Below are 17,682 nucleotides of genomic sequence, written 5' to 3'. Positions count from 1 at the left end.
GGTCCCACACATTGAGCCCAGGCCAGAGGGAGAGAGCCAGACTCAAACCCACAGCCAAAAAGAGCAGTACTCAGGATGTAGGCCATGGGAAGGAAGGCTAGGCAGGTGCCAGATATGTTGGTCTTCAGCAATAGCAAACATATGACAGGGGACAGGGGACAGGCGAAGGAATGGCAGGAAAAGCCTTCTTGGCCAGGACTCAAGGTGCAATCTCTCTTACAATTGATGGGGGAGGCTCCTTGTAGGTGAGCAGGGGTGGAGCTATCCCCCAAGCTGGGTGCTTTACAAACATGTCTGCTGAATAGCTAAGCTATAACAACCTGTAGACAGGCTGTTCTGGAACTTGCTGTTGGAAGGAGGGACTTGAGGGCAGTGCATGGTAAAAGCATAAACGCCCTGTCGCCCATCCACCCAGCTCTGAGCTGCCCACCCCAAGAAACCAGACAGAAGACAGTTAATGCCCACAGCCAGTGCTGGGATGCAAATTCACACACTCTTTCTGAACTGCATCTGGGCCCTTTATGCACAGTGGCACATTCAGGTCTGAGAACAACCCTAGGCAACAGGTGGTACTGATCCGGTTTTACAGAGAAGAAACTGAAGTAAAGTAACTTGCTGAATGTCAGACAGCTCCTGATTTGGACAATCAAACTGTGAATCCAGGTGTCTGACTACACAGAATTCTTGCTCTGCCCAACCAGATTGCTGGGAGCCACGTCTTCCCTCCTCAGGCCCCTGCCTCTCCTGCGGGGCGTGGGGCCAGGTGGAAACCTACTTTTCTTGGGCCCTGAGTTCCCTCAGGCTTCCGGCAGGGGGCACCAGCCCTCCTCCTGAAGTCCTGGCATAAGATGGAAAGGCTGGCGGTCCACTAGGTTTAAGCAGGATGTCCCCGTGTTAAAGCTCGTTTCAGTAGGAGGGGAAGGCTAGAAGCGATGTGCACAACTGCTGTCAGCAAAGAGAACTAAAAGTGCAAGAAGTGCCCCGGCACCGGGGTTGAGGGCTGGGTCTCCAAAGGCAGAGAGAGAGAGGTCGAACACAGAGAGGGCTGCCCTTGCCTCTGAGGGCAAGGCCAGGGTCGGTGCTCATGCGACAGGTGACAGGAGCTCCCCCCACCCCTCATAGGCTAGGAAGGAGCTGGGCTGAGACCCATTCTGCTCCCCGGGGCCTGGTCCCTTCCCCCCTCCCCGGGGGGCAGGGGACACTCACTGGCGAAGGGCGATGTGGCCGTGGAGCCATTGAGGAAGCTGGGGGACGCGGGCACACCGAGGCCGGCCACGCCCGGCGCCCCGTAGCCGCCGAGGCCAGCTCCGAGGCCGCCGCCGTAGCCACTCTGCTGCGAGCCCGGGCTGGGCGCGAACCCGCGGGGGGACGCACTGCCGCAGCTGCGCGCGTAGCCTGCGAGAGAGCGGCCGTCAGGGGCGCACGCCGGCAGGGAAGGGGCAGTCCGAGCTGCGCCGGCGGCTGGGAGGGCGAGGGCGGCGGGACGCACCCGGCTCCGGCCCTGGCGTGGCGTCCCCGACGGCAATGGCCAGCGGGCTGCTGAAGGCGTTGATGCCCACGACGGCGGGGTGCGGGTGGCTGGGGGCCAGGGGTCCGAGCGGCGCGGGCGCGCGGGGGGCGCTGTACAGAGCCTCGGCCACGTCTGCTGCGCGCTTCAGGAGGAGCTCCTGCGAAGACAAGAGCGGGCACGGCCGGGGCAGCCGCCGGCACCGGGAAGCGGGCAGCCCCGGGCCCGGCGCGGGGAGGCGGGCGGAGGCGCCATACCTGGTTGCCGCCGGGCACTCCGTACAGGGCCTCCGCCAAGTCGGCCGCCCGCTTCAGCAGCACTTCCTGGGGGCAAGGAGGAAAACATCCGGACGGAGGGGCGGCCCCGGGGGCGGCAGAGGGGCCGGGAGCCGCCTCTTCTCCCCTCGGCCACCGGACACCCTTCTCCCCGCCCCGCCCCTCTGAGTACCTTGGGCAGCCTCTCGGGGTCTCCGGGGTGTCTGGGAATGACTTTCTGTAGCCTCTGGAATCCGTAGTCAATGGTGGGCTCATTCAGGGCTGGGGAGAGGGGCGGTGTTTGGAGGACGCCCCTCCCGGCACGGCGCCGGGGCAGGACCAAGCCCGCCAGCAACCAGTCCGGGAGCCTTGCTGCAGACCTCCTCCAAGGCCAGCCCAAGCCTCTCGGAAAACTCCGGGCACACGGGTCAGCGAGGCTCGGGAAGTTTCCTCAGTTCCTTTCTTGCTCATTCATTCAACAAATGTTTACTGAGCCAGGCCCTGTGCCAGCTGCTTGGCATTAACACACATGCACTATACGATCCCATTTGTGATTAGAAAAAACGCAACTGTATATATATTAGCTTCAGTATTCATAGGAGCAGGGCTGGAAAGTTTTGTCTGCATTTGGTCTTATCAGGAGTGAATTATTTATTATAAAAAAAGTAAAAAAACCCCAACAGTCTTCATGTATCACAGCTCTGGTGGACTCTCAGCGGCGCCTGACCGTTAGGGGTATGCCTGTGTCCCAGGAATGGGCTGGCCCACACCCAGGGCTCTGGGGAGGATGCTGCAGCCTCCTGACCTGGCTCCCGAAGCCCTCCTCCTCCTCCTCCTCGCCTCCTCCTGTAGCTTGGCCCCGACCTATCTTACCAGCCTCAAAGCCCTACCTACCTTCTCCACCTCCAACTCTAGATTTAGTGAATTTCCTTTAGTTTCCCCTAAAACGTAAGGCACTCCTTCACCGGTCTTCGTACTTGCCATTCCTTCTCCCGGGATGCCTTTTCCTCCTCATCTCTACCTCCTTATTCACCCCTCTGGTTCCAGCTTAGCAGTTTAGTCCACACTCGTGCCTGGAGGTTTTCTCTGACAACCACTAGCTCCTCCATTGTGTAACTCTACCCACCCCACGCTGTGTTCCCTGTGTTCCCCCCTCACTCTTATACTGGAGCTCTAAGACAGTAAGTAGAGTCACTACTGAGTGTCCAGTGCCCCTTGAAGGGCTTGGTGAATGTCTGTTAGGTGGGGTGGGGGAATGGGGAGAAGTGCCAGACGGTGGAGGTGGAGAGGATACGGGCTAGTGGTCAGATAGACCTGGGAAGGGGGATGAAGCCACATCTTCAGGAGTAGCTTACACTCCTGTCTTGTGTTAACTTCTCGCCCTGGCTTCATGCAAGGTGTGTGTGTGTGTGTTCGTGTGCATGCAAAGTGAAGCCTGCGGTGGCTTGGGGGAACCAAGAGAACCGGGAAGATTTGGGGAGCAGCAAGCTATTTGGGGGCATCTTTGAAATAAATCTCCCTGTGGAGATGTTCTAGGCACTGGGGAGTGCAGAAGGTGAAGGGGGTGGGAGTTGCTCTGGAGAATGCCCGAGGCAGAGAGAATGTCCGGGCAGGGCGTCTGAGGAGGTGGAGGCCAGGGAAGGAAACAGAAGCACAGGGAAAGAAGGTCCAGAGAGGAGGTGTCCTGGGATGTGGGGTGAGTGCCAGCAGGGGCTTAGGGGGCCTGGCTATTCGCTGACTCCTACGTCAGGGCTGGTGTGTGCGGCGTGGGGCTCCATCCCACAACCCTGGGCCTCCCTTCACCCCCCTGACTCCTTACCTGTGTAGACAAAGCGGCCAGGGGCTCCCTTGCAAAATTGCTTGGACTTGTAGGACAGGGTCACCTCCACCACCCCAGGGATGTGCCGTGGGGGCGTCTGCACCCGTATGGCGTGGGGCGTGATGAGCTGCGAGGGGAGAGGGGAGGCCTGCGGGTTCTGACCCGGCGAGGGCAGGGTCCAGCCCCAGGCTGGGAGGGAGACCGGCGGGAGCGGCCCACCTCACTCCACACGAGCACGTTCCCAAACACGACCTGCAACCCGTCGAAGAAGTTGTCGCCGATGACAATGACGGTGGCGCCGCCCGTGGTCCAGCCCTCCCCGGGACTGATGGCCTTGATGCAGGGGGTGGCAGCTGGGAGGCAGGAGAGGAGCCAGGTCAGGGGCCCATGCCAAGGTGGGGACTGGGGCTGGCTGGGCCCGCGGCAGCTAGGGCTGGCCTGGGGGTCCTGACCTTCGGAGGGGTCCAGGCGGCGCGCCCTGCGGCCATGCTTGGAGTTGTTGTGCACAAACATGTTGTCGGACACGGCCAGCACGTGTCCGTCCACGCTCACCGTTGTGGATACCACCACCTGTGGGGAGAGCCAAGGCCAGCCTGGCTGGGGCTTCCAGTAAGGGACTGCTGGGGGGCACTGGCAACTTGAGGCCGGTGGCTGGATACTGTAGTTCAGGGTCACTGGCATGGGGAAGTGCTTCAGCCCCTCTGGAGCTGAGCTGGTGGAAGGGGGACCAGCTGGGTTAGGTGACACTCTCAGATGCACAATCTCTGGCTGCCCAGGGGAACTGACCTCCAGGAGCTACAAAAATCAAAAGCCCTGAAAAAAAATCTCTGGATCCTTGGGCAGAGTGGCAACTGTTTTTGCAACCACATGTACCACAGGCTGTACCCCTAGCGCTCCAAGGCAGGAATGGGTCTTAGGCAAGTGGGAGTGAGCGTTTTGATGGCGGGGGGAGCATCGGCCTGAGAGCCCATCAGCAGGAGCCCCCACTCTTGGGAGGAAATTGGGGCTACCTCCTTCTCCCCCCTACCCTTCACTGGGAGGGGTGTGCAGGTTGGGGATGTGCTAAGGGCAGCTGCTCTCTGCTTCACGCTATGCAAATTCGCTGGGTTGTTAATCATGTAAAAATGTCACAATTAGCATCTCCTTAAGTGGGACTCTAATGAAGCCTCCCTTGGCAGCCAGCTTAAGTTGAGACAGAGCTGCCCCACCCCCAGCAAGCACCAGGCTCCAAAGCACTGGTCTGCACAGGGGTCTGCCCCTGCGGCCTTCTCAGGGTGGCAGGGCCACAGCCTCCCCGGCTGCCCCATCAGGAAAGGGCAGGTTTACAGGGGAGAACTCTCTCCTCAGACCCACCTGGAAGCGGCGCATGTCCCGGGGATTCCCCGCATTCTTTAGGCAGTTCTGGTTGCATTTGAGGAAGAACTTGAGGAAGAACCTGAAACAGTGTGGTCGGTGGGCTCAAGGGTCTGGGGGTTCTAGAAACGGATGAAGATCCAACTGCTTCCTGCCATGCCCTCTCCCAGCAGGGTGACTTCCCCTGTGCCTGCTCACACGAGGCACATACCCCATATTCCCATCTTAAGCTGCATACACACAGGGTACATGTGACACATTCAGTAGACCTGTCCCAACGACAACTTCCCTATACAGAAAATCCCCCACCTCCACAGTGTACAGATCACACAGTGCTTAATGATCTCACAAAGTATATACTTATCACATCTGTACACAGTATATTCATCCTAGAGAATACATCCATTATATATACTATATATACCTAGTACTCATGAATTATTATATACACCATATGTAGCAGGTAATCCCACTTACCTGTAAACTTAACCCACACCATGTATGTTTGTCATAGTATATGCCCATCACACACACAGTGCATCCATATCACATAGTGTATCCTTCCCCCAGAGTATACCTATCAGCCACAAGATGTTTACTTACAACAGTATACCCATTATATCCACACTGTATATGCCTTATATACTACTACTCACAAGATACAGCCATCACACATAATGTAGACCCACCACACTCAGGGTATACCTTCACAGAAGCATACACAATACGTACTCCACATCAGGTTGGACTCATCACGCACATGTGGTACGCTAATCACACAGAGTCTATACCATCATGCACAGTGTGTGCCCATCCTACATAGTATATGCACAGAAAGAATATGAGTATATGCATTAGTGCACCATTTTTATGTTGTATATGATTACCCAGAATATAGTCATTGCAAATACTGTACCGTCATTACGGTACAATATAATGTACTGTATGTACAGATCCCCCCTTCCTCCTTTACAAGCACATCCCCCCTACAACAAATCCCTCTCACACACAATAGACTCCCTGCCCCGGCACATCCCCCACAAACAGATCTCCCTCATACATATTCTATATCCCTTATACACATAGCAAAAACCTAACCACACGGAGCACATAGCCGTCATATACACATGGTGTACCTGTCAGACACACCGTACAGATACACAGTGAATACCTTCTTTTTCACATACAGTAATTAGAAAAAAGCACAGTATATGCAGCTATGTGACTGCTTTTTAGACAAACACATGAGAACTTGATCCTCCAGTCCTTCCGGGCAGTTGACGGGGACGGTGAGGCCTTGGCCCTGCCATACCCTCGTGAGGTAACCATGGATAATACTCTGGATTTGTACTCTTCGTAAACTCAGGATACTATCAGTAATCTGCCTTCACCCCTACAGGACTCTGTGAGTATCCGGGAAGATGCCCTTTACAAACTGTAGTGTGCTGGGCTAAAGTCTGTGGGGGTCCTGGCACATGGCACAGCCTCCTGGGCCGCTCTATGAGCTCCTCCAGCAGCTGCCTGTTTATCAGCCCCCTGGTCTTGAACTCCAGATATGTACATCCATTTAACTCATCAGAGTTGCCTCCAAACTCTACGAACATGAAATCAGATTTATTACAAGCTCTGAAGGCTTAGTCCCCAAAGAGGAGGTCCCCAAGTTCTGGGAGGGGTGGGCACCACTCCTGGACAGAGGTGTCCCAAGGGGGCCGTCCCTCATTGGGAGCTGGCAGCAGTCACTTTCCTGGAGATGCATCTCCCCTTGCACCCTGCCTGTGACCCCCTCAGCCCCTGTCATATTCCCCCACACAATGGGCACCCTTCTGGGAACCCTTTTTAGTTCCCTTTCCATAGAGACATTACATCAGCACGCATTTTCATCCATAGTGGACACCACGCAAAGAATACTTTAATGTAGTGTAGACCTTCTATACACCCCGCGCAGAGCATTTGGAGGTGCAGACACCTCATGTTACCTCAAAAATGGCACACCCGTGTAGACACCACACACGTGCCCTCTGTACCCAACCCCACTCCCAAACCTACAGAACCCTGGGATGTGGCTGGAGATGAGGGCTTTCCAGGCACTGCCTCACTGTGCGGCCTGGGGTAAATCCTTTCACACCTCTGGGATCCTTCCTTATTCATGAACCAAGAGAGTAGCAATTGATGCTTGCTGAGGTCCCTTCCGATCCTGTCTTCATTTCAGCCTCCCAAAGCCTCAGGCTGCTGTTTCCTGCAGGATCCTGGCTCCCCCTGGGGGGGGCCCCCTTGTCATCCCCTCCTGCAGCCCTTGCCTGGCAGGTCTCCTACCCTCTCCCTTCCCAGTACAGGTTGCATCTGTCCTTTGGGTCCACACCAATTCTCACTCCCTGTCTGGCCAACCACTTCTGGCCCTTCTAGGCTTTGGAGACCACCCCTCCCTGAGAACCTCAGGGCCCTGCCAGTACCTCCATCTATGCAGGCCTGTCCTGGGACATTTCAGTTTCTGAGCCTCGTTGGCATTATCTGCAGAGTGGTGTTGAGTAAAAAGCAGCCACACAAGGCCTAGGCCCTCTGTGGGGGATACTGAGGGTCAGTCCTCTTTTTCTTTCTCCCTGAGCCTCCAGCTCAGAGCTGCACACAGTCAATGCCATCAGTGGCGGAAGAAGGGTGGATGAAATCTCACCCACCACCAGATGGTAGTCGGTGAGGCTGTGTCCAGCCGGCACCCATCCCGTCAGAGGCCAAGCCGATGCTAACACTGCAGACAGCCTGCAGCCCTACCACCAGTCTCAGGGTTGTTAAGCAAAATCATCTACAACTTGAAAATAAGGCAAAAAGATGACAGTGAGTCCTTTCAAAGTCATTCTGGAACAGTGGTTTTCAAAGTGTGGTGTCCAGACCAGCAGCATCAGCATCACCTGGGAACTTGCTGGAAATGCAGAATCTCAGGCCCCACCGCAGACCACTGAATCAGAAACTCCTGGGGTGGGACTCAGCCATCTGTGTTTTCATAAGCCCTCCAGGTAATTCCGATGCACCCTGAGGTTTGAGAACCACTGTTTTACAGCGGCACTATCCAATATGGCAGCCACCAGCCCCGAGTGGCACTGAGCACTTGAGATATGGTTAGTCTGAATTGCTGTAAGTGTAAAATACATACTGAATTTCAAACACTTAGGAAAAAAGGAATGTAAAAATATCTCATTAGTAATTTTTTGGTGTTGATTACATGCTGAAATAATATTTTGGATATCTTGGGTTAAATGAAATATATGATTACAATTAATTTTACCAGTTTCTTTTTGTTTTTTAACATGTGGCTACTAGAAAATTTTAAATGACAAATGTATAATGGCTTACATCATACTTATATTGGACAGTGCTGTTCCAGAGTATTACGTTGACAAAGCCACCCAAGAGTTAGCTGATTCTCTAGGAGAAAAAACTTTGACTAATATTTGCTATTAATTGGGGCCAGACTCCATAAAGTTAGGTGCTAATTTGCAGAATACTGATAAGGTGCAAATGATTTTTGTTGGGAGAAATAAATAACTTCTGTTTGGTAGAGAAATGAGCCCTAAAGCTTATAATTTTATTGCCCTATGGACATTAACTAGCTTTGTGTCTAACTTGGCAATCTTATTCAAGTATTTTTCACATATCCTGTTTTCTCTCCTTCCCTCCCTCCTTCTCTCTCTTCTCAACTCTTTCCTCAACTGTCTATATCAGTTTCTCTTAGCCTTCTTTGAACCAGCTTTGTCATCCTGCTGATTCCTTCATTAATAAGTTACAGAAAACCTCAACACACGCTCAGTAATAATTTGTATGAGAATCAGCTTTCTAACATTTTGAATATTATGCTTTAACAAGGGTGACTAGCACCCAAAGGGTCCTGTCTTCCAAGGTTAGTCTTGAAATTTTGCAGCACATGGCCTGGAGCTGGGGGATTTCCGTTCTGGTCTAGGAGAACCGGAAGTAGTGCCCAGACCTCTCACTCCTCCCAACAGTGCCTGGCTACCCTCAGCCTTGGAAAGGGGGCTCTGGGCCCTCCTTTCCCCACCACTGGGAGACAGACACACCATCCACACCCCCGGAAGCTGGAAGGCCAGGGTGGGAGAATAACATGAGGACAGTCCAGGAAACTTCTCCACAGGCTGGCACCATGGGGTGACAATTTGTTCCACCCTGGGGGGTGGAGGAGAAACCAGAGCAGTCCGTGAAGGATGAGAATGGTGTCGGGAAGAGGAAGGAGGGACAGCAGACCCTTCAAGCCATGTCTGTGCAGAGGACAGATGTGGAGGCTGGGAAGTGGAGAGGGTCAGGTAACCCAGTGGGAAGGGGAGCTATAGGAGGACACCCTACAGGGACCTAAGGCAGGAAGGGATGTGCACTTTGTTGAGGGCCTGTAAAATCCTGCTTTTCACCAGGGAAGCACCCCCCACCCCCCAAACCAGGATGAGCCCCAGTGCCAGTGTTTTTGAGCATCTCCCCTCCCACCACCTAGGGGCTGGAAGAGAGACTGGGGAAGCCCCTTTTCCCTGGCTGTGATGGGCCACAGCCCCCAGAGTTGGCTGACCTGAGGGTGAGCATTTTAGGATGCCCCCTGGGTTGGGGCAAGGACCTGTGCCCAGTGCCATCCCTATTGTGGCCTTAAGGTTCTCTGGGGGCACAGACGCCTCATCTGGGCCTCATAGAAAGGTCGAGTGCTAGAAGCTCCATTAGAATTACTAGAAGAAACCACCATAAATATAAGCATGAATTACAAATAAAATGCAAAACTATGCAAAAAAAATTTTTTAAGTGATCCAAGTCTAATCTATTGAGCACTTAGCAAGTGCCTGGAACTCTGCTGAGCCTACCACTTGCATTATCTTATTTAATCCTCTCATAATCCCGAGGTGGTGTGGTGTAGGTCTGCAATCATTCCCACTCTACTGATGAGAAAACCAAGGATCAGCAAGGATAAGCTACAAAGTCACAGTAGATGCCAAAGTCAGGATACGAATTCGGGACTTTATGAACCACTGATACTGACAAGAGTCATGGAAAAGTCCCTGTAAGTGGGGTTTTCGAGTCCAACCCTGCCCCAGCCACGAGGCTGCCGATGCAGGACAGTGCAGCAAGCCTTCCTTCAAAATCAGCCCTGAGAGGCAGGTTGTGCAGGGACCAGATTAGCCATTTCATGGGGATTTCCTCAAGGTTACAAATTCATCAGAGGTGCAAAGGAGAGACTCAGGTCCTAGTTTGGGGCCTTTGGGTATTGTGACAGCTGCTCTCAGTCTGAGAAGATTTTCAGGATTAAAGATCAGAACTTTAAGATGAGTCAAGAGTTGATCATTGTTGAAATTCAGTCAGGGAGAGATGTGGTTCTTTATTGTATTCTGCCTATATGTTCAACATTCTTTATAATAAAAAGTTCAATACATAAAAGACCAGATGAAGAGCTGTGAACAGTGGTCATCCAGCTAATAAAGCATGTAAAAGGTGGAAGTTATGCATCACGACTCTGATGCCTATGATATAAGTGAAAGATAAGAGCAGTTCACCCACACACCTACCTTGCCACATCCTGAACTTAGTCTAGCTTTCCTAATCATTTCTATAAATGCTTTTTATTCCTCCCTGTAAACACAACTCAAGATGAAATTAAAATGAACTTTCCTTGTCAATGGAATATTCCGTACCAAAGAAGCAAATGCTGGATTGAATATGACTCAAGTGCAAACATGTGACTTGCACATAACTTCTCAGGTGTGACACCATTGCACAAGGAAAGCTCCCCTCACACAGTGCTTTACATGAGAGACTCTCAATACATAAGGAAAATGTGGAGGTGATTGATGTGAGTCCACTGTTAAACTCTGGGTTCTCAGGGGGTGGAGAGCAGAGTGGGATGGAGCTGCTCTTTGGAAGGCTGTGTCCAGGTATCATGGTGTCCAGGTGCCTGCCTGGGTTCCCCCACTCGCAGCTCCTGTGAGTGTTGGCTATTAAAGGGCTCACAGCTGGGGAATTCCCTGGCGGTCCAGTGGTTAGGACTCTGCCCTTTCACTGAGGGGGCCTGGTTTCAATCCCTGGTCGGGGGAACCAAGATCCTGCAAGCTGCGTGGTGTAGCTAAATAAATGAATAAATAAATAAATGGCTCACAGCTGCCCCCACTACTCGAGAATTATCCTCAGCCAGAAGCATATGCTCCTCACCAGCAGCCCACAACCAAAGAAAGACTGACATCACAAGGAGGACCAACTCTTAGTACTATTCATACTCAGAACTCCCCAAAGGATCAGGCTGATGCTAGACTCCAGCTGAGACTGTCTCCTTGCTAAGCTGCTTCTCCTGCCCGCTCCTGCTTCCCTCACTCCTTTTCTCCCTAGAGCTCTCCTCCAATAAATCACTTTCACAAGAATCCCCATCTCCAGCTCTGTTTCTAGGAATCTCATCCTAAAAATTCAGGGCACAGAACTTTCACCAGCTTTTCCCTCCCTACATCCCTCTGAGATACTTACTTAGAGCTAAAATTATGTTTGCGCTTCCAAAGAGAAAGCTGTTAGGAACTGAAAGAGCTGGGCTGAGCCCAAGGATGCTTGCAGCTACAGGACTGTCAGAAGCAAGGAAATGGAAATCTAGATCACAAATGCTGTCTGATAGAACTTTTCCAAAAATGATATCCACTATCCACAGGTGGATTTTTTTTCCATTTTATTTTATTTTAAAAAATTGGTTATTTTTTAAAATTAATTTTTATTGGAGTATAGTTTCTTCACAATGTTGTGTTAGTCTCTGTTGTACAGCAAAGTGAATCAGTTATACATATACATATATCCACTCTTTTTTAGATTCCCTTCCCATTTAGGTCACCACAAGCACTGAGTAGAGTTCCCTGTGCACATGTGGCTTTTGAGCACTTGAAATGTGGCTAGTGTGACTGAGAAACTAAAATTTCAATTTTTTTTTTTTTTTTTGCCGTGACACACGGCTTGTGGGATCTTATTTCCTTGAGCAGGGATCGAACCCAGGCCCTCCGCAGTGGAAGCACAGAGTCCTAACCACTAGATCACCAGAGAACTCCCTCAATTTTATTTCATTTTAATTAATTTAAACTTAAATAGTCACATGTGGCTCATAGGCACCCTATCAGACAGTATAGACCTAGAAAGAGGAAGTGGTGCAAGAGATACACAGGTTGGAGCAGGTGTTCAAAGGAAGTGTCCTATGAAGGCTTTGGAAGAGAAAGCAGATTGAGAGCAAAGGGTAGAGTCAAACTAGAACTTTATTTCCAAGTGCAAAGTTGGCAAAGCAGCCTGCGGTGGGGAAATGGGGAGGGGTCCTCCTAATTTTCACCCCAAAGGGCCTCGCCTTTGGGCTCATGAGCCTCAGAAGAAATGCAACATCTGGGACAGGGTCTGTGCTCTCCACTGTTTTCATTGTCTGCTGTTCTCTGCCCCCAGCTCAAGGACAGAGGAGGATACAGATTGCTGGACCATTCACTCACTCAACACATCCATTAAAAAAGATGTATTAAACACCTTTTATGTGTCAGGCAGTAGAATCTAGAGGTGAAAAAGATCTTAAGGAAATGACAATCCAGCAAGAAAGACAAAAACTCAAAGTACAACCAGGAAGATAGAATGGTGGGCACGGCAGGATAACTGGCCAATCTGCGGCAGCCACTCTGGCTGGGAGAGGTGGAAGGAGTCCTAGAAGTCGCATGTGATCTTGGGCATTTTGGGTCTTAGAGGACTCGGGGCTTTTTTCCTTGAAGAGAAATAGGATGCAGGAGCCCTCCATGCAAAAGGAATAACAGTCCTGCCAAGAGGTAGGTGGTATGCATGGTGCCCAGTGGGCCTGACAAGACTGAGAAGGGCAGCTATGGACCAGAGCTCTTGGGGGATTGGCACCAAAACATGCAGAATTTGGACCCTGTGGGTGATGGAGAGTCAGCAGGAGGTGCCTTATATTGGCTGTGTCATTTGGAAGAGTCATTTTGCTCTCAAGGAGAGCCAGGCACCAAAGGGCCTAGGCCAGGGAAAGGATGGTGAATGAGGAGGTTGGTGTGATAGTCTAAGCCCAAGTGGGGGTGGCCACAGTGGTGGTGGCGCATGCTACTTCCTGGCCTTGGCCTGGGGCACCAGCTAAGGCTGAGTATCCCTAGGGCCATAGCCCCCTGCCAGGCCTGGACCTGGCCTCCCTACCATGATCCCCACTTGGGGCAGAGGTGGCTGCAGTGCAGATGGGCTGGGGGACTATAAATAGCTGGGGCGCATACATTAGCATGCCAATGCACCCGCACCCCATCCTCTATGCTAATGGCCCACCATGCGCCTGAACACCTTCTGTTCCCCTGCATGCATTTGCATGCACAATTAGCATAATCTTGTATAATTAATGAACAGCGTCAATTTTAGCTCCTAAGTAATTTGATTAACATGTTGATAGGGCACTTACTAGGCTCTCCAAACCTCAGGGCTGGGCATGGGCCTGAGGAGAGGGGGAGAGGAGGTGGAGAGACTGCTAAGGGGCCCCCAGCTGCCCATGAAGAGTGGTGGTGATTCTACTTTCCCTTAATGGGGCCTGAGGGGAGGGAAGAAGGGGTGAAGGGGCTGTTAATGGGAGGTCTCTGGGCACCCCATGTGGAGTGTCAGGGACAGGCTGGAGCAGTGGGTCACATGAGCATGAAGCCTGTTTATTCCTGTGTGGACACAGACATACACATACACCCCTTGCACATCCCCCAGCCTGGGGAATCTTCTGTGAATGCAGAATATTGGATTCCATGGGAAGAACAGAACAACAGGAGGGATTGAGAAAAAGTAGGAGGGCTGGGCGATGGGGGATGGATGGGCAGATGGAAGCCACAGAGAAGTATGGTGTGCTTGTGAGTGACTTAGGGATGTAAAGGGGAAGGTGGGGTCCCAAGACTGAAGGGAAGAAGAAGTCGTGTGTTCCTCTGGCCTTGGGTGGGTGAGCCAGGCTCCAAAGCCAGAGACCCTAGCACTTCCTATTTGTGAATCATGTGAGGAAGAGGTGGGGGGTTGGCAAGCTTCCACAATGTGCCAAGCAACCCAGGGCAGAGAGAATAGACAGAAGGTTGAATGTTGCCCCTATCCTATTATAGAAGGACCCATTCCCAGCTCAGACCTCCCAGGGCCCCTGGCAGAGGCTCACATTCCTCTCCTGCTCATCTGTGTGCTCAGAGTCAGGAAGTACTTCTCTGGCTCTAACTAAACTACCCTGCTACTGTCTAGGCTCAGTTGTACTTACCCTCAAAGAGGATCAGTTGGGGTGAGGGTAGGATGGGGGATGAAATAATATTGTGGCAGGCACTATGCTGGCACCGCATAAATACATCTTGCCTAACCTTACAACATCCCTACCATCTGAGGTCAGCTTCTTTTGACAAATGAGGAGACTGAGGCTGAAGGAGGTGAGACCTTGCTCTGAGTCATATGACGAGACAGTCCAGGTTGGCACAAGTCCCCCAGCACTGACTAGCCCCTTATAGAGAGAATTTATCATTCAAATTGCAGACAGTTCATTCACTAGCCACGTCCCACTCCACCTATTACAGTCCCCAGGCCTCTTCATGCCTGCACTCCCTCTCTCTTTCAATATCCTTTGGGGGCATTAACCACGGCTCTACTCCTGCCTCAGCACGTGGGCCACTCTGACCCCAGTTGCCCAGATGTCCTCCCATAAGTCCTTGCTCTGAATTAAGGGTGGCTTGGGGACCCTTGTCCTTGTGACTGGCATCCAGTCCACATGACTCCCAGGGTACATGGGGGAATTTCTTATTAACCCCTTCTGCATCTCCTTCCATCAAATGCATCTAGCTCTGAAAAGGCTGGAGTGGGGAAGGAAGTGCAGTTCATTCTGTAGGCAAGAGGGAAAACCTCAGTCCCACTTCAGCACTGACCCAGCAGGGAGGTTATAGGACCTCAGTTTCCCCAAGGGGAATTGCCAGAATGGGCCCTAGACACAAGGCTGTGTTTGCAGCATCAGTGTGGGAGCCAAGAGACCCTACTGGAAAGCATAGAAGGAGACAGATGCTACTGTGAGCTTGTCTTATGGCTGCAGAGAAAAAGAGTGAATGTTACATTGACCACTGGGTTAGGAAGAGGGGCTGATTCTTTCACAGCTCCCACAACCCCTTCTCATCAAATTGCATCTGTCAGGTTGTACCTGACCTACGCATTGAGGTCTAAGTTTGCCCACAACGGGGTAGACTACAGCTTACCTCTGCCAAGTGGCTCAGACATGACCTGTTTCAACAGTGTCACTGTACAACATCCACTGTTCACCAGACACAACTACATGCCAGGGAGTATCCATAGCCCACAGTGCCTGTCCAACCGCAGGAGCCAGAGGAGGAGAGCTGTGGGCCTCCCATGGGAGGACATCTTCCCCATTCACTCCTATACCACAGTCATCCTGGCCAATCAAGTAAATACTTAGTCTTAGAGCTGTGACTTCCAATAAGGTAGCCATATGTAGTTATTTAAGTTTGAATTAATTAAAATTAACTAAAATTTAAAATTCAATTCCTCAGCCACAGTAGCTACATTTCAAATGCCCAGTAGGTACATGTGGCTACTGACTACCATATTGGTCAGTGAAGCACATTTCCATCATTGCAGGAAATTCTTTTCCATAGTGTTGTCTTAAAGCCTTATATTCTCTAGTTCCTCTTATCATTATGTAAAGGCTTATGTAATTACGTTTTGTCTCTTCAACTGCTCTGTAAGCTTTCAGAGGGCAGGAATCATTGCTTAAACTTCTCTATCTTTTCCCAAGCATCTATCATAGTGCCTGACCCACAGCAGGTGCTCATTGATTCATAATTACTATGACAGGATGAATGCTGTATCAAAGCCCCCAAATAGAACTTTGAGAATTGCAGAGCAAGGATCTTTGAAAATCTGTTCCTCCATAAAGCAACAGGAACATAGGCAAAAACTGTCAAAATCAAATTTTTCAGAACTCTGAAAATTAACAAAAGGTTTACAACAATCCAAGGGGTGTTTATTCAAGAAAAATGGCTGAATCTTAGTAAAAACAGAGAATTTTGCAGTGGTTTTTGTTTTGTTTTGTTTTGTTTTTTGGCCATGTTGCACAGCTTGTGGAATCTTACTTCCCCAGCGAGGGATTGAACCTGCACCCCCTGCAGTGGTAGTGTGGAGTTCTAACCACTGGACCGCCAGGGAATTCCCTGCAGTGTTTTAATTTGCCCTATTCCCAGCTCTGCAGTAGGCTTGCAACCATGGTAGTTGTAAAAACTAGCAGCCTAGTAGCCACTAAAAGGGACAGATTGGATTTGGAACTTCTCAACAAGTTGTATTCCCAGACAATTGTCACTATTTGATCTGTCTGGCAGTTTCCTGACAGCCCTATTTTCAGGACTTGTTATTTGACCTGACTTAGAACTTGCTTAGTGGGAAAAACCCTACTCTCAGGGTGTTTGTTGAAAACAACCTGTAGCAATTGTTGAACACTGCTGTTACTTGAGACAATGATACTGGTTGAGGCAAATGAGAGTCTGGCCAAAAAACTTTAAAGGAAAAAGTGGGAATGAGATGTTCATAGGGGGCTCTGAAAAGCTCTTATATATTTCTGGATATCTAAAAGGCCATGTGTATGTGCAGGGAAGAGAACATGTCCAGGAAAGGTCTCCGAAGGCCCTAGTCTCTCATCTCTGGCTGACCCTGAAACCCTGCACAAACAGGAAGTAAAAGTTAAGGCAAAGTTGTAAATTGCTGGAGCATTGAAGGCATGCCCCAACACACACACAGAAACTTTTGGCAAGGGCTGAAGACTTATTGGTTCAAAGCATTTAAGGAAATGCCTGTCCAATCATGAGCTGACCACTAACCTAACTGAACAGAAACTTCTGTGGCCACACATGACAGAAAATATAGACTCTATATAATCAGTCCAGGAAAGTCACTAAACAAACAGCAACAGCAACAAACACTGGGAAGGGGGATATGATATCAAGAGTTACCACATTATATTATTAAAATATTGAGTTCTCAACAAATAATCATGAAACATGCAAAGTAACAGGAAAGTATGGTCCAAATGGGAGACATAAAGCAGTCAATAGGAACTGTCCCTGAGGAAGTGCACATGTTAGACTTACTAGACAAAGACTTTAAATCAGCTATTATAAATATGTTTAAAGAACTAAAGGAAACCATGTCTAAAGAATTGAAGAAAAGTATGAGAATAAAATCTCACCAAATAGGGAACATCAATAAAGAGATACAAATTATTATAAAGAACCAAATTTAAATTCTGGAGTTGAAAAGAAAAATAACTGAAATAAAAATTTTCTAGAAGAACTCAACAGCAGAAGAAAAATGAGTTGACAGAAGAAAAATGTCAGTCAACTTAAGATAAGTCAGTTGAGATTATACAGTTCTGGAACAGAAAGGAAAAAGAATGAAGACTGAACAGAGCCCATGATGTTGGGAGACACCATCAAACATACCAACATATGCATAATGGGGGTCTCAGCAGAAGAGAAGAAAGGAAAAGGGGCAGAAACAATGAAGAAATAATGACCAAAAACTTCCCAAGTTTGATGAAAAACCTTATCCCACACATACAAGAAGCTTAATGAACTCCAAGTAGTATGAACTCAAAAAGATCCACATGTAGACAGACACATCATAATCAAACTATTGAAAGACAAAGACAAAGAAGGAATCTGGGAAGCAGTAAGGAAGAGAAGCAACTCATCATGTACAAGGGAGCCTGAATAAGATTA

General features: G+C 50.2%; 1 protein-coding gene across 4 annotated transcripts in view; it reads right to left on the bottom strand.

Annotated features, from left to right (window-relative positions):
- EBF4 (EBF family member 4) overlaps positions 1 to 17,682 on the bottom strand; it is a 54,709-nt gene that overhangs the window by 4,459 nt on the left and 32,568 nt on the right. For all 4 annotated transcript variants that reach the window (XR_014254533.1, XM_082428505.1, XM_082428506.1 and 1 more), the window contains exons 8-15: positions 4,934 to 5,015; positions 4,033 to 4,150; positions 3,800 to 3,933; positions 3,581 to 3,707; positions 1,955 to 2,043; positions 1,765 to 1,830; positions 1,490 to 1,667; positions 1,207 to 1,395 (exon numbers count right to left, since the gene is read on the bottom strand). Coding sequence is in view for 3 of the 4 variants with exons in the window: in XM_082428505.1 (XP_082284631.1) it covers positions 1,207 to 1,395; positions 1,490 to 1,667; positions 1,765 to 1,830; positions 1,955 to 2,043; positions 3,581 to 3,707; positions 3,800 to 3,933; positions 4,033 to 4,150; positions 4,934 to 5,015 (983 nt within the window). In the remaining variant the exon portion in view is untranslated. The remainder of the gene's footprint in view (positions 1 to 1,206; positions 1,396 to 1,489; positions 1,668 to 1,764; positions 1,831 to 1,954; positions 2,044 to 3,580; positions 3,708 to 3,799; positions 3,934 to 4,032; positions 4,151 to 4,933; positions 5,016 to 17,682) is intronic.

Source organism: Balaenoptera physalus (genome assembly GCF_965194825.1).
Source record: "Balaenoptera physalus genome assembly, chromosome: 16".
Taxonomy (NCBI): Eukaryota; Metazoa; Chordata; class Mammalia; order Artiodactyla; family Balaenopteridae; genus Balaenoptera; species Balaenoptera physalus.
This window is presented reverse-complemented; position numbering and strand designations above follow the sequence as displayed.